This window comes from Paralichthys olivaceus, chromosome 5 (genome assembly GCF_024713975.1).
Source record: "Paralichthys olivaceus isolate ysfri-2021 chromosome 5, ASM2471397v2, whole genome shotgun sequence".
Classification (NCBI taxonomy): domain Eukaryota; kingdom Metazoa; phylum Chordata; class Actinopteri; order Pleuronectiformes; family Paralichthyidae; genus Paralichthys; species Paralichthys olivaceus.
In genome coordinates this window covers 1,924,812-1,940,357 of record NC_091097.1, presented here as the reverse complement: position 1 = coordinate 1,940,357, position 15,546 = coordinate 1,924,812, and the positions used below count along the sequence as shown (strand labels likewise).

Sequence of the window (15,546 nt, the reverse complement as noted above, 5' to 3'; positions counted from 1 at the left end):
GTGAGAGGCAAACTCCAGAGAATGTCTGCTCAGTGCATGTCAGTCGGATAGCCCGTCAGCTAATCAATCAGACAGACAGTAAATCAGTCCACCAGTCAGTCACCCTCTGCAGCAGCTCGCACAGCGGACTGGCCCTTTAAAAGCGTTCGTTGGTTTCCGGAACACTTCGTGCTCCAGCCCCTCGGCTGCTCAGCGGCAGCAGCTCCACTGATGACTGTGAGCGAAGCAGCAGCAGGAGCAGCAGCAGAAGAAGAAGAAGCAGGTGGTGGCACATTGTCTCCCTGAGTGAACGGGACAGCAGCGCCCCCCCCCCCCTCCCTCTCGACATGCAGGCCATCAAATGCGTGGTGGTGGGCGACGGGTGAGTTCATGTCATGAGCCGACAGAGGAGGCATGTTCGACATTCACTGTTCTCCACAGTGGGGGGGTGAGGGGGCGTGCAAATCTGACATGAAGTGATGATGAAGAAATGGGATCGATCACCACGAGAGGTTTAATGTAGAAGTAATGATTTGAAACCATGTATTTGTTCATTGTACCTCAAGATCACCTGTATAGTGTGTGTGTGTGTGTGCGTGTGCATGCTGTCTGTTTTGTCTAATGATGTCATGTTGTCACACCTACTCAGCAGACACACTGCTCATGCTGCTGCAGTGTCGGAACATGTCTCCACTGTGTGTCCTGTGTGAATCCTCCCAGAAACCCCCTGTTGCATTTTGTGTTGTAGCATCAAAAGGTTTCTACGCATTTGGACTCGTTCACAAGTCACCAGCAGTGGAAGTCGACAAAGTTTGATCACTGCTGTCAGAATTTTACTTCAGTAAATGTGTTGGCAGAATGTGTAATATTCAGGATGAATATGTAACAGTCTGTTTTGTTTTATGCAAGAGCTGATTGACACGTTCGTTATCCAGCTCTTTCCTCATGCATGTGCTGTGATTATGCCGACACTTCGTAGTAAAAAGCTATTGTGATATTTTTGACATTCGTAATTGAAAATTGCAACTCGGCACTGTCTGAGAAAATGGATGTCAGCTTTTGTGCAGTCATGTGCTACCTTGGGCCCCAGGGCTCATCACAGGAGGAGGTCCACGAGGGCGTGGTGAAGGGGTGTCCCTGCTTACAGCGTGGTGGCATGGTGGTGAGATGCTCATTTCAAACACGGCACAGGGAGCCTGCTAGATGACCTCCATCCTTGAAGGCTTATTTAACCATCAGCACGCAGGAGACCGTTGACCGGATCTTGACAGATGGAAGAATAACTCAAGGCTACATTGCCACCGAGCTGTTGTATCTCTCAGGCAGTTATACAAAGCAAACTCTAAATGGCAACCTAGCTGTCAGCTTGATGTGCCCTCAAACTAAAGGGCCGTTTTGCCAACTTTGAGGCAGATCCTGAGAGATTCACAACCATGGATGAGACTGGTCAGGCTCTCTCTGCCACGTTGACTTCTCTTCCATTTTCTCCGATTGTGCTAACTTGCAATTCACAATAACCTCAAGCAGAAATATGACATAAGTTATGAACTTCAAACTGTCTGTATAATCCTTTGAAGAATGAACATGTATGTTATTGGAGCTCTATTACTCATCCCCTTTTACCTCAGGCCATGGATTAAACCAATACACACATACAGAAGAGAGCTGGAGAGCTGTCTGCTGAAATAGTTAGTGGAGTAGAAGAATATAGCAGAATAAAATCAAAATATTCAATTATAGGACAAATAAATGTGTAAGGACATGAATGAGTGTGAATTAGTAGGAAAGCAGAAATGTTCTTCTGAAACATTAAGAACCATCCATGCGTCTTCCTTTTAGTTTTTTAAATGTCATCCTTGGGATGTCTTATGTTACAATTTGAATTTGCTGCTTCCACAGAGATAAACTTATCTCATCCTAATCTGCTCATGCCAAATCTAAGCATGGCATTATCAGCGGAGTGCACTCTTTTTCTCTGTCTTCCCTTGACTTCCTTTATATTTTCTGGGCCCTTGTGTTTGTCACTTGATATAGAAACATCTCACGTTGTTTTTACATGACGTGAAGATTTCGAGTCTGTGGATAAGGCGAGGGCTGTTCAGTTGGTTGCAATCTGCAAACTCACCACTAGTGGAAAAATCAGGTTAAACTTAGAAACTACATTTTTATTGACCGTTTTTACCAGATGTGGCTGTTTTGTCTTGGGGATGAGAATACAGAAGAATATATTGCTATTGCAGTTAGAGAATTTAAATCACATTTCCCTGTTAAATTACATTTCCCTGATGTTATGGAGAACTGAATTATTATTTTTTTTTAAAAGAATGGATTCATCAAGATTGAGGTAAAAGGGATATACTGGCAGAAATCAAATATGAAATAATCCTTGTGAGGTTTTCACTGGTGTGTTTCATCTAAACTGTGCGAATCTTTGTTTTCCCGTTTATATTTAAATACATTATATTCATATCTGGAGCAGCTCCTCATTACGGAGGCCGCCATGTTTTCTACAGTAGCCCAAACTGGACAAACTAACAACCTTTTGACTTTTTATGGGGTGAGGTGAGGGGTGTTCCCGCTGGAAACTTCACCACTAGATGTCACTAAATCCTACACACTGAAATCTTTGAAAGTGTTGACTCATTCCATGTGGATAGAATCAGGGAATAACTGTTGCAGCACTCCTGATTCTGCTGTCATGACGCTGTATGTTTCACCATGTGTTATTATCCTCTGCTCTTTCCAGTGCGGTGGGTAAGACATGTCTGCTCATCAGCTACACCACAAATGCCTTCCCTGGAGAGTACATCCCCACTGTGTGAGTACAGCTGCACCTTCTCATTCAGAAACTGAAATCATGAAATTGGTGTGTATATACAATAACTTACATACTGAGCTGCTTTGTTTCAAATTCTCTAAGCTTTGACAACTACTCAGCAAATGTGATGGTGGATGGTAAACCTGTCAATCTGGGCCTCTGGGATACGGCGGGGCAAGAGGACTATGATAGGCTCCGCCCCCTGTCCTACCCTCAGACGGTACACACACACACACACACACGTTTGCACTCCTATCTTAGTGTGGCCTTAATGCATTCCCTAGCCTCTTACCCTAACCTTAACCACCCAAATTAAATGCTGAACCTGAATCAGAATTGTTTTTTATTGCCAGGAAGGTTAACACATACAAGGAAGTAGCTGTGGTGTATTTGTGCAAGTATAAATATAAAAAAATAATAAAATGGGTAACAAAAATTAAATATGAAAAATATCTAAGCATGAGGGTTAAACACTGGAGACTGGACTGTGCAGTACAGTTAGTCCTGGTTATTTCAGTGAACTTTCCCTTTAACCCTCAAAAACAAATCTTCACTCTGTATGGTCTATGCTTAAAATAGTCCTCACAAAGATATAAGTAAAGGAACACACACAAGCACTCATAACCCTCCACTCTCATGTCACTTGTGAAGGTTTTGAATGTGGGTTGTCCTTGTCGTTGTAACTCTCTGTCCTCTCTGTACAGGATGTGTTCCTGATATGCTTCTCTCTGGTGAGCCCGGCCTCCTTTGAGAACGTCCGAGCTAAGGTGCTGATCCATCAGCTCATTATCAATATGAGGATAACAAAATATCTTCCACTCACTGTACACAAGTGATAGGCTTTACCGCTCCAAATGAAAAATACAAACATCTTAATGTTTTTTTTTCACCAAATCCCCAAATTTCCTCCAGTTTCACTGTTGATGCTGGGCTGTGAACTTGGTGCTGCTCTTCAGACTAACAAAATGGCCCATAACAAAATGTGACGGTGTCTTGAATAGAATCAGTTGTAATTACATGAGAACGCGTTGTTTACAGCGTCACTGTTTTGCCAAGGGATCAGCAGAACTTTACTTTAATGGTGCTTTGTGATGTGTTTCTCACTGTGTCTTTGGTTGGACCTTTGACCTCTGCATCCTTTTTTGCAGTGGTATCCAGAGGTGCGTCACCACTGCCCGAACACGCCCATTATCCTGGTGGGCACCAAGCTGGACCTGCGGGACGACAAGGATGCCATAGAACGACTGAGAGACAAAAAGCTTTCCCCCATTACCTACCCACAGGGTCTGGCCATGGCCAGGGAGATCGGTGTGTACAGAATGTGTGTGTGGGTAAATTAAAATAGATGATGTATAGTTTTTCACAATATGTATTTGCTCTCAATTCTGCTACTTTGCTGAGATGGCTACTGTTGATTGTGAATATTTCAAGTGTAGAATATTTCACACACATTTTTCGAACTCTGTGAGGAAACCTCCCTCACCAGTGAATCAGGTGGAGAGGCAGTAGTTTAGTTCGTTTTCAGCTCTTTATTATTATATTATTATACTTTTCCATACTGGTACATTCAGTATACTTGGACATACTGCCAACCAAAAGTCAACCAAAACTCTGTCAAAATGGAATACTCACTGGGATGGCACGGTGGTACAGTGTGTAGCAGGTGAGGTTGGACATTGCATGTCCTCCCTGTGTGTGTTTGGATTTTCTCCCACAGTTCAAACACATGGAGCAAAAGTTAACTAATTGTCTATTGGTGTACGTGTGAGTGAGATTGGTTGTGTGTCGGGAAGCTGTGCCTCAGTAGGGTGGTGGTTGGATCCGTGGCTCCTTTAGTCAGCATTCCGAAGTGTCCTTGGACAAGATACTGAACCCCCAATTGCTCCTGACGGCAGCAGTGTGTGAAATGGTGTGTGATTGAAAGATTGTTGCATATAGAAGTGGTTGAGTGGTTTGAAGTTGCCACACAAGAACAACACAGCAGGAGATTCTCTGTTCAGATGCATCAGCCACAGGATTCAGGTGAGGGGGGTGCAGCAGGCAGAGGCAGGGTGGTAAATATTTGTTTTATTTAGTTTTTATTTTTTTGCGTAAGAAGCATCATCAGCACACCTCTGGCTGACGGTTAATCCTACGGAGGATCTCCTGCTGTGTTTCTGTGGACTTAATACTTAGTGGCTGGCCTCAGAAGCACCGGAGGCTCTCACTTGGACATTTGCAACCACTGAGAGGAAAGTCCAGAGGATCTCTGGAGTTCAGTTGAAAGCAGCTTATATGTCAGCTCTGCAATATGCTGCTGACCTGGGATTTGCTCCAGCCCGCTTGAGATCCTCAAAGTATGAGTGGTGTGGATAATGGATGGATTACTTATCTCATGTACATTGGAATGGAGGAAATAGAAAATGATTAGTAAGAATAGATAAAAACATGTTTTGGGAATAGCTGGAGGTGTAGGTGAACTTGCTTTTTGACCCCATGTCCTCATATCTTCGGCTGTTTCTCTGGTAGGTTCAGTCAAGTACCTGGAGTGCTCCGCTCTGACGCAGCGAGGGCTGAAGACAGTCTTCGACGAGGCCATCCGAGCTGTGCTTTGCCCTCCGCCTGTCAAAAAGGGAGGCAGGAAGTGCACAGTGTTCTGAGGGGGAGGAAGTGGGAGATAATGTCACCATCACCAGAATGGACTGACCTTTGGTCAACTCACTCAAGCCATACAGGAACTGATTTGAAACACAACTTATATCTACAGTGTACAGGAGAAGTATGTTACCTGGTACAAAGCAGGCTGATGAGTTAGTGACGGCAGATTTAGGCCTTTGTTTTGGGTTCAAAGATAAATTCTGTGTGACTTCTGCCTTAAAACAATGACATCAACATATGATGGCCCATCTATTAGATAGTAGGACAAAGATGAAAGAAGGACTTCAGCCAAAATATCTTGCACTCTCTTGTTAACCTGTAATTAAAACACAAATGTTTTACAAAACAAGGACAGAGACCAAATGAGTGTCCTCCTTTTGCACACCATACATGTTAGCTGCTTTACATGAAGCAGATTGTTCTGTATTTAATGTATGTTTGTGTTTTTTGTACTTGGATGGTTTCAATTAATGACAATGTTTGTGACTGGGGCTAAGTAAACGCTGTGGAGTAGGTAGAACCCAGATTTGTGTTGTGAAACAATCTTCTAACAGCCCAACGTTTGTATGATTTACTTTTATATTTGAGACACAAGTTTACATGTCAATTGTTGATGTGTTTTTTGCCTTTTAGATGTTTATTCATGTACATATACATAAACACACAAAAAGTGATGAACCTGATTTTGTTTTATGCATTTACCTCATTTTCACACAACGTATGATAAACAACCTCAGTATATGTTTTTTGCTGATTTGTACATTTATTTCAATTCTTTTTGCTGGGGAAGAAAACTCACGTTTTTTTGAATACACTGATTGTTGAGGCTGCACCCCGAGGAGAAAACAATCTGCTCACTGATCACCAGTTAATATGAGTAAGAGGCACATAACTGTAAGTATGCAAGAGCCATTCACATGTGCACTGCAAAACAATTATGTGCTTTCAAATATTATTGTGTTAAGCATGCAGGTATACATTTCTGATTCTTCATATATATATGTGGTGGCCCGGCCACCCTGACCAGCTGCCCCACCTCCATCAGCGGGCACTCCCGCCGAAAGTGGCCCGACTGGCCGCGTGGCCAGCACTCCTGCCCCGGCGTTTGAGGAGCCCCCCATGGTGCCGGTCGACCCGACGCGTAGGCTGAGCCCCGAGGAACAGCCTCTGCTCTTTCATTAATCAGTCCCGCCGGGTAGTGCTGGGGGGACTCGCTTTCTTGGGGCGGGTATGGGGCGCCCCGCCGGGATGGACTGCTGCCGGGCTTCCTCCTTCTGGCTCCTCCGGGGAAGTGAGAGGTGGTCCTCCGCCAGGATGATCGCCTGTTGGATGTCCCCGGGGCGGTGGCACTGGACCCAGTTGGCCGTGGAGGTGGGCAAGCCGGCGATGAATTGCTCCAGCGCCACCTGCCCCACGACGTCCTCCGCCGTGTTGTGTCCCGGCTGGAGCCATCTTCCCGCCGCACCAAGGAGCTGCTGCGCGTAGGAGAAGGGGCGGCCGGCTGCCTCGAAGGCGAGGCCCCTGAACCGGCGTCGGGGTCCCTCCGGCGTGCAACCCAGCCGGTCCAGGATTGTCCTCCTCAGCCGCTGGTAATCATGCCGAGAGGAAGCTGACAGACTGTGGGCGGCCAGCTGCGCTGCACCGGTGAGCAGCGGCAGCAAGCGAACAGCCCTCTCCTCCTCCGATCACCCGCAGGCCTCCGCCGTGCCCTCGAGGAGGTCCAGGTATGCCCCCGTGTCGTCTTCCGGTGTCATCCGCTGGAGGGCCACCGCCGGCGGCCGCCTGGAGCTGGTCCCTGGCTCGGGCGGCGGGGTGGCCGGACGCTGCATCAGCTCCCGCAGGGGAGCCCGGTCCTCGCGCTGATACGCCGCGATGTTGGCGAGGGCCTGTGTCTGTTGCTGCTGCAGCGCCGCGGTGCTCTCCTGCATCGCTGCCAGGAGCTGGAGGGCTTGTTCCAGGAGGCCTTGTCCTTCCATGCTCTCCTCTCAGGTCCCTGTTCAGGTGCCACTGTGGGAATACTCGGCCCACTCCGGGAAACTACGGGAGGAGAGAATGGCGTTTCAATGTCTTTATTCAGGTTGCCTCTCCTGGCAACCACACACATATATTGACACGGGTCTCTCAACCCACACACATATATCCACACACACGTCTGTCCGCTGCTCTCTCCTCAGGACGCCAGCCTACTACAAGAGATAGAGCAGAAGCAGGTTACCAGTGTGCTCTTATTGATGGCCTGATCACCTGATGCTGCACAGCTGCCTGATCACCGGCTGAGCCACTCCTCACTGTTGTCCAGCAGTTGGCGCCCTAACCACACCCCGCCGTCACAATATATACATATATATATATATATATATATATATATATATACAGTATATATAAAATTTATTTTATTTTTTTTGGTGGTCAATTTCATTTTGAAAACAAAACATTTCATGTGTTGGTGCATACGTCAATATTTTCTGGCACAGGCCTTTAGGTTCCAACTGAAGATCCTTTTTAAAAAGGTTCTGAAGGTTTCTAATGCTTCTGGGAGCTGTAGTCTGAAGCAAATGTTACTTTAACGTGACGGAACATGTCACCTGGTGTATCAGTGTAGTTTGTGGACAAAAGTGCAGCTCTCTGGCTGGGAGGAATATGAGATATCCAGCTTTAGATACAGACTGAATAGTTTTTGATAGACTCAGTCATCACCAGCTGCATATCCAAAAAGATGTTTATTACTTTTTCATGGTTAAGGATTCTGTTATCCCATGAAAACATAGATGTCATCCTGTTCCAATGCATGAGAGACACCATCGTCAACATATATGTTTATGACCAAAACTCAGTATGAACTGAATAAGTTTCATAAAGGCAAAAGGCATTCACCTTACAAATAGTGATATAATATACTGAGTGCTTCATGCTTAACATGGAGCGCACACCTCTGCCTATGATCAAGCTGTGGAGTGAAGTGCTTAGGGGTTCGGGTTACCAAGGTGACCCAGACAACATCCCCAGGGTGCTTATATGCACTTATAAAGTCAGTTATTGTTTGGTTGTTTTATTTACTCATTGTGAGTAATTTACGATTATTAAGTGTGCAGGTTCATTTTATTTTATGCATTATTTCTCATCTGCCATTTTGTTTTTGTTACTTAATGTAGAAAAGAAACAATTATGCCCACCTAAAGAGATGATTTGTGTTAATGTCATAATGTTGCCAAAATCTCTGTTTTCAAATCATTAAAGATGTTTTGAATGTACCAAAAGAAACCTCTTCCTTTTCCTGCTGTGTGTTTGTGTGTGTTCCAAAGAGGTATTTTAAAATGTGAGGAGGAGGTCACATAAGTTCTCGTTGCAGGTGGAGCTGTCTGGGCCCCTGAAGAGGATCAGCTGATCTTCCTTCTTATCATCCACAATGCTTCATAACAGCAGAATCTCACCATGCCTCGTGCATGAAGTTACATTTAATCAAATCATGTAAATGACTTCTATTAAAGGGATAGTTCACCCACTATGTCGATGGAGGCTGGTGTTTGAGTCCACAAAGCACTTTTGGAGTTTAAAAGGTAAACACTGTTGCAGTGAAATTCAATACAATTAAAGTGACTTGTGACCACTTTTTCAAACTCTGTGATCCACATGTAAGGGCGGCTCGAGAGGAGGACTTTGAGGCTAGAAAGATGTGGTAATGACACCGTTTTGAGTTGAATTTGAATGTTGGGGCTTATGGACACTTGGATATGTGTAATGTTACAGTTTCTTTCATCATCATATCTCAATATCATGCAATATCATTATAACATGTGCAATGTACTATATTACTTTATCATTTCTTACTGCCACTTTAGTATTAGTTTCTCTGTCTCATGTTACATGTTTATTTTACCCTCATTACTATTGATATTTACTATTGGTTCTGAAAACGATATACATATATTTTTTTTCTCATTTACAATGCACTATATGCTTAGAGTTCATTCTTTATTCACTGTTCTGTTCTATTGTATTTTAAAACGTTACTGTAATCTAGGGGCAAGCTGCCACAAGAATTGCATTCAGGAATAATAAAGTCTTATTTTATCTTAAAGGTCCAGTGTAGTCTAGGCAGAATTTCTGAAAATGTGCTTCTTTAAAGTGCTGAAGGCCTTTTGTGAATATTTATAATATACAACATATCTAGGGGAATTAAGGGGTGCTGACTCCAAATCTGCATTTTGGGACATTTTTGAGCTTCATATACAGCAGATTTGGAGATCCCTTCTGATTTTGACCCTGTGTCCAGTGTGTAAGATTTAGGTGAAAGGGAACTATTGGCAGAAATGTAATGTAGAATAATCCTCTTGATGTTTTCACTAGTTCGTTTCATCTAAATTGTATGACTTGTAGTTTTCTTTACCCCAGAAAAGACCCTTTATATTTAAATACTTTATATTTACATGGAGGAGGTCCCCTCTACAGAGGCCGCCATGTGACTTATTAGAAGGGCGAGCTCTATCCTGGACTGTCCTCTGGACTCCATAGAGGAAGTGGGGGAGAGAAGGATGTTAACTAAGCTGAGATCCATCATGAACAACACCTCTCACCCCCTACATGACACTGTGGGGTCCCTGAGCAGCTCCTTCAGCTGCAGACTGTTACACCCACGGTGTGGGTCCGCAGGTCCTTCATCCCGGCTGCTGTCAGGCTCTACAACACCTGCACCACCTGATAATGTTGTAGTTCCTGTTAATGTCTCTACTCACTACTATTCACCATGGCTGTATTTTTATTTTCATTTATCCGCATTTACATTTCTAATATTTCTAATATTTTTAATATTTACATTTACCACTTACAATGTCTGACTTACCTTATCATAGTACTTATATCATGGTCACTTTACATTGCAATATTTTCTTATTTCATTTTATTTCATTTATGCCTTGCTGAACTATTCATGTCATGGTCATTTACTTTTTGCAATATTATTTATATCATGGTCACTTACTTTGACAATATTACTTATACACTTTACATTACAATACTTTTTATATCCTGCCACTCTTTTTATCCTCAGTACCCTTTCGCACATTGTCTGTTGCAGGTCGATTGTTTTCTTTTTTACTGTGTAGGTTACAGAAATTTCTGTCTGTTGTTTTGTGTTATTGCCTTTTCCATTTTAATTTCTGTAGTGTATACTACACTTTCTCTCTGCTGCTGTAACATGTAAATTTCCCCGTTGTGGGATGAATAAAGTATATCTAATCTAATCTAATGTTTTTTACATTAGTCCAGACTGGACAAACTAAACACCTTTTGAGTTTTTATGACAACTGAAGCTACCACAGGTTCTTTTTCATGTTTGGAAGGAGAGGGTGAGGTGAGGGGTGTTCAGCTGCAACATGACACTTCAACACTAGATATCACACAATTCTACACACTGTACCTTCAATGTAATAACATTAATAAAACACTAGAGGTCTCTGTATGTCCACAATGACTTGCTGCAGAAATGGTCCATGAGTCCCTCCTGCACTGTCAGCCAGCTCTGCATTGTCAGCTGTTGCGTACACACCAAACGGGGCCTGAAACGTGCGTGGGATTTATAAAAACAAACTTGACGGGAAAATGTGCGCATTTCCACGCAAACTCTGTGTCATGCGTACGAACATTTTGGAGACGGGGAAGTGGCGATGCAGACGTGAGGAGGTGAACTGAAGCAGATTAATGATCCACTTCAGGTATGTGTGCTCGCGCGACATATATAGGGTATATATACCTGTTCCAAAAGAACCTTCAATTATAAAAGGTATAAAACAACTTACAGCAAAATACGTTCAGATAAAATTATTCAGTAAAGTTGCAGAGCTGAGTCATTAATGGTTTCAATAATATCTTCTAACACTGTGTGTGTATCATCAAGGATGAGTGTGTGTTAAATCGATGCAGTGAACATGACTGTGCCATGAGACGCACAGAAGATCATTCACATAAATAAAGAAAAACTATTGACTTTCAAACTTGTTTTCAAATAATATTCCAGAGTGGAGGTTCTAAATATGTAAATACTGTGCAGACACGCTTGTGTAATGCTGTGTGATGGATGCACGGGAATGGAAGGATGAGGAGGAAATGAGGGTTCAGCGATGACTGCTCAGCTGATACAGATTCTATAGATCTGTGATCTTGGATCGTTGTGCTGAACTGAGTCCAGTATTAGATCGACTGACAGAACCGAACCATCCCAGTACAAACACAAGCATCTAATAATAATTCTGCTAAAGTCTTTATATTGGGGACATCTGACAGCTGTCTCTGAATTGAATAACCCTGCAGCCTTGGACCATTAAAATGCGAACAGGCCATACTACAAGTTCCCTCACAGTCTGACAGTGTTAAGCCTTTACTTTTCTGGCCTCCACCTTTGAATTTTTTGTTTCAGGTCCGTTCTCTCTCTAGTCCTCACTCTCACTCACTGTATGAACAGCAGCAGTGTATCAGTGTATTTTCTTTATTAGTGACATCCATTAAATCCATCTTTACCTCCACCTCCCTAACAAACACCTTGATGTCATGACTCACCATGGAGACCCATTGGTCAGCAGGAGACTTCAATATTCATGAGGTGCTTTGCATTGACCATTTATATATATACAGTATATCTGTGTGTCTGTCTCTCTCCCTCCCTCTCTCTCACTCTCTCTCTCTCTCTCTCTCTCTCTCTCTATATATATATATATAGAGAGAGAGAGAGAGGTTTTCCAAAGTTCAGTGAATGCAGCTGTAGAGAAATCTATACTCATCCCACAAACATCTGCAACCAGGGACCAGCACACTGAAGCAATCATCGGGGACGGGTCCTCTAGTCGTGGTCGGTACCTGGGCCAAAGTCAACTGGCTATAACTTCAATCGTCTTTGCTGCTCCCTTCATTTCTATCAGACATTTTCGTATGTCTTGATATCTATTTTTCATTTATATTTGAACAGTTGTTACCAAACCAGCCACTAGGGACACTCTTTTGGGTAGTTCTAGTGCCGGTCCCAAGCCCGGGTACATGGTGAGGGTTGCGTCAGGAAGGGCATCCGGCGTAAAACTTGTGCCAAAACAAACATGCGGATCACAGATAGGAGGGGTAGTGGATATATTGACAGATGATCCGCTGTGGCGACCCTGAAAAGGGACAACCGAAAGATGAAGAAACAGAAGATTTGAACAGTTGTTAGCATTTAGCAAAGATGCTTGAATGGGTATTCAGATGATAAACATGAGAAAAAGAGGAACAAATAAATAGATAAAACAATGCAGAATAATTATTTAAGAGAAAATAAAACGAATAAATAAAGTCAGATAGGATAAATAAAAATGATATAGTCGTAGACGGCCAAATTCATGATATTGTTGTCTGGTAAAAAATGTTTTTTTGATGTGTTTAGCTTGAATATGATAGAGATTAGTTCTTATGGCTTTTAGCTCTGAAAGCTCTGTTGACATCTTCGTCTGTGTCTTCTATGTGTGTAGTATGTGTAGTTTATCCTAATATATTTGTATCCTTTTTGTATTTTTCATTTTTGTGTCAGACGCATGTTGAGGAATCACAGAGAGTAAGTGGGCGTTATTCTCTGTGGGTGTTACTCTCTGTGATTCCTCCGGGGATCTCCTGCTGTGTTTACACATGGGCTCATTTGGACATTTGGAGTTTTACTCAGACATTTGCATTCTCACATGCAGCTTCTCCGGAGAATGTAGCAGCAGCTTTTGTGTTTATAAATGATTTCTAATGATTTACAAAGAAAATATTCAGTGGAAAGAAAGGAAAAATACAACTTCCAGTACATTCATACTGAAAATACTCTTCCCTGTTACAGTAAGGTCAGTGTGCAAATGAATATTTAATGACATATTTAATTTGTTACTAAATTGTGTTCTGTTTTGTGTTTGGACGTAATTTGTAGTTAAAGTGGAAATACATATTATTACAGGTGGAGGTTCTCTCTGAGCCTCCTCCACCTCCACAATGTGTTAACTACTATTTCATGCTAAAATGGCTGCTGTGAAAAAGGTGTATTATCAAACTGTGTCCCAAAACACAAGAAACTAATCACTATATAGTCCACTACATAGTGAGTTTGCCATTTTGTAGGGCTGTCCGAATGTTTAGTGAAGTTATTTATACCCTATTTAGTCAATCATTGTTTCCCATTATGCATCATGAATGTTGTGTTCAACAGATGGTCACTAACCAAGCAGTATCTACCATTGTGTATTTTGAGAGGAGCAGCAGGAACAGCCCAACCTGTCGTGCAAATTTAAACATAGACAATGAATCATAGCGGTTTACTTCTGGATGCTATTAGTGTTAACAACATGTCTAACACAGTAGCCATGTTATTATGTTAGCTAGCCGTGCTGGCTAGCATTCAGGCTATTGTCTGAAGCAGGTAACAAGCAAGAATCCCAATTTGATCTAGAAACCGTGACCTGGGTGGTGTAACAACGGTGGATAAAACTTCCTGTTGTGTTAATGAGTAAGTAGCTTTTGTTATTTACTGGTCTTATAGAAATAATGCCAACTGAGTATATTGGTCAAGTCCCAGAGCTTTTTCCTTAGTCCTGCTGGACATTGGGCCTACCGTGAAAAATCCACGTCATCGGAGGGCCTGTAGATTCTAAAACAAATGTATAAAAAGTGTTAATTTGCCATGTCAGCAGGTACATTCTCCACGTTTACTACAGCCACATAAAATACTATTTTATTTATTATTTTGTGTGAAGAAATATATGTATGTGTAAGGTTTTATATCATTCTTGATAATGACAATAGATCAGGCATGTGTTGACCCCTTTATAACTCATAGGTCAGGTATTGATCCCTGCTGATATCATTGATTTGCCTTTCATAGTGGACTGGCTCATGATTTATTGGAAACATTGATTGGATGCCCACTATTGACGGCGGTTGGAAAGACTATTTATAAAACATTTCCTAAGACAGATTTCTGATGATGATCTCAGGCACAGTAATCAGTTTGGTCACATTATTACTGACCCCCCTCGGGCCCCATTCAAACAAACATGAAGCAAACTCTTGTCTGAGGTCATTAGAGGATCCTTGGGCCATTTTGGAAAGCAGGGCAGAGAACAGCAAAAAATATAATCTGCTGATAACACAGACACACAACATCATCAACATTCCTGCAACCCTACTGTGAGACAATCAGAATCTCCTGAGAGATGATGGTGTGTGTATGTGGGGGGGTGGGGGTGTGCGCTCCACTCATTCATTAATGAGTAACATCCCTGGTGCTTTTCACTAGTGTCAGATGGGCTTTTCTTCTCACAGCCACTGAAAAAAGAAAGAAAAGCCAATCTCCTTTTGCAGAACCCACCTCTGATGCTGATGCTAATGCAGCGTAAAGGCCATGGACTGAGTCACGAAGAGACTCAACTCCAGCGATGAGTCAAACACTCAGACGACCCATGCAGGCTATAACTGACACTAGAAAAGCGCTTTGAGTAGTCATCAAGACTAGAACAGCACTATACAAACCATTCACCATTTACCACTGTATTTAAAGAGAGTTTGATGACTCCTTGTGTTAAACTGTTCAGTGAGCCATCGTCGGGCTGGTCTTAAAATATGTAAGTACAGACACAATGTGCTATATGCTAACTGACTTTAATGAACACACCTATGAAACATTCATGGTGCTAGTGGTCAAATAACTGATCAAATGTCAATCCAGCTCTTCCAGCAGCAATAGATCAGTTTTTGATCGTTCTTCTAAGTTGCTTCAGCTCAGGATGTCTGGTGTGAATGACTCTCTGAGCTCATTCCACATCGTCTGTGTTCAACACATTATCTCTCCTCTGTCCTGCCTTTCTCACCTCTCATCCCAAAAGCAAATGCCCTCCGTTGGATTTCTCTCTGTATTGTCGTAAGGTCTCAGGCTTACTATGAACAGTGCCTCGAGATAATGTGGAGTTTGTGCTGGGATGATGATTTTTAAGGTATTGACCTTCTATGTAAAGTACCTTGAGATAATGTATCTGATTTGGCGCTATAGAAATAAAATTGAATTGAATTGAATGTTTCCTGTTGGTTTCCTGTGCCTGTTTTACATCATGGTCCTTTCACTGAAT

At 42.6% G+C, this 15,546-nt stretch overlaps 1 protein-coding gene across 1 annotated transcript; it reads left to right on the top strand.

Moving 5' to 3' along the window:
- Positions 1-183: 183 nt before the first annotated feature.
- On the top strand, positions 184-6,117 carry rac3a (Rac family small GTPase 3a). Its single transcript, XM_020104357.2, has 6 exons — positions 184-361; positions 2,726-2,797; positions 2,900-3,017; positions 3,502-3,564; positions 3,946-4,105; positions 5,306-6,117. Exons 1-6 carry the CDS (start codon positions 327-329, stop codon positions 5,434-5,436), a joined length of 579 nt encoding a protein of 192 aa, XP_019959916.1. The 5' UTR covers positions 184-326; the 3' UTR covers positions 5,437-6,117.
- The last annotated feature ends 9,429 nt before the right edge of the window (positions 6,118-15,546 follow it).

What these genes read in the sequence shown, in the direction of transcription:
- rac3a (XM_020104357.2), top strand. Translation starts at nt 327, where the DNA reads ATGCAGGCCATCAAATGCGTGGTGGTGGGCGACGG. An exon ending in TGCGTGGTGGTGGGCGACGG is followed by an intron (nt 362 to 2,725) that starts GTGAGTTCATGT and finishes TGCTCTTTCCAG; the next exon opens with TGCGGTGGGTAAGACATGTC. An exon ending in GGCCATGGCCAGGGAGATCG is followed by an intron (nt 4,106 to 5,305) that starts GTGTGTACAGAA and finishes TTTCTCTGGTAG; the next exon opens with GTTCAGTCAAGTACCTGGAG.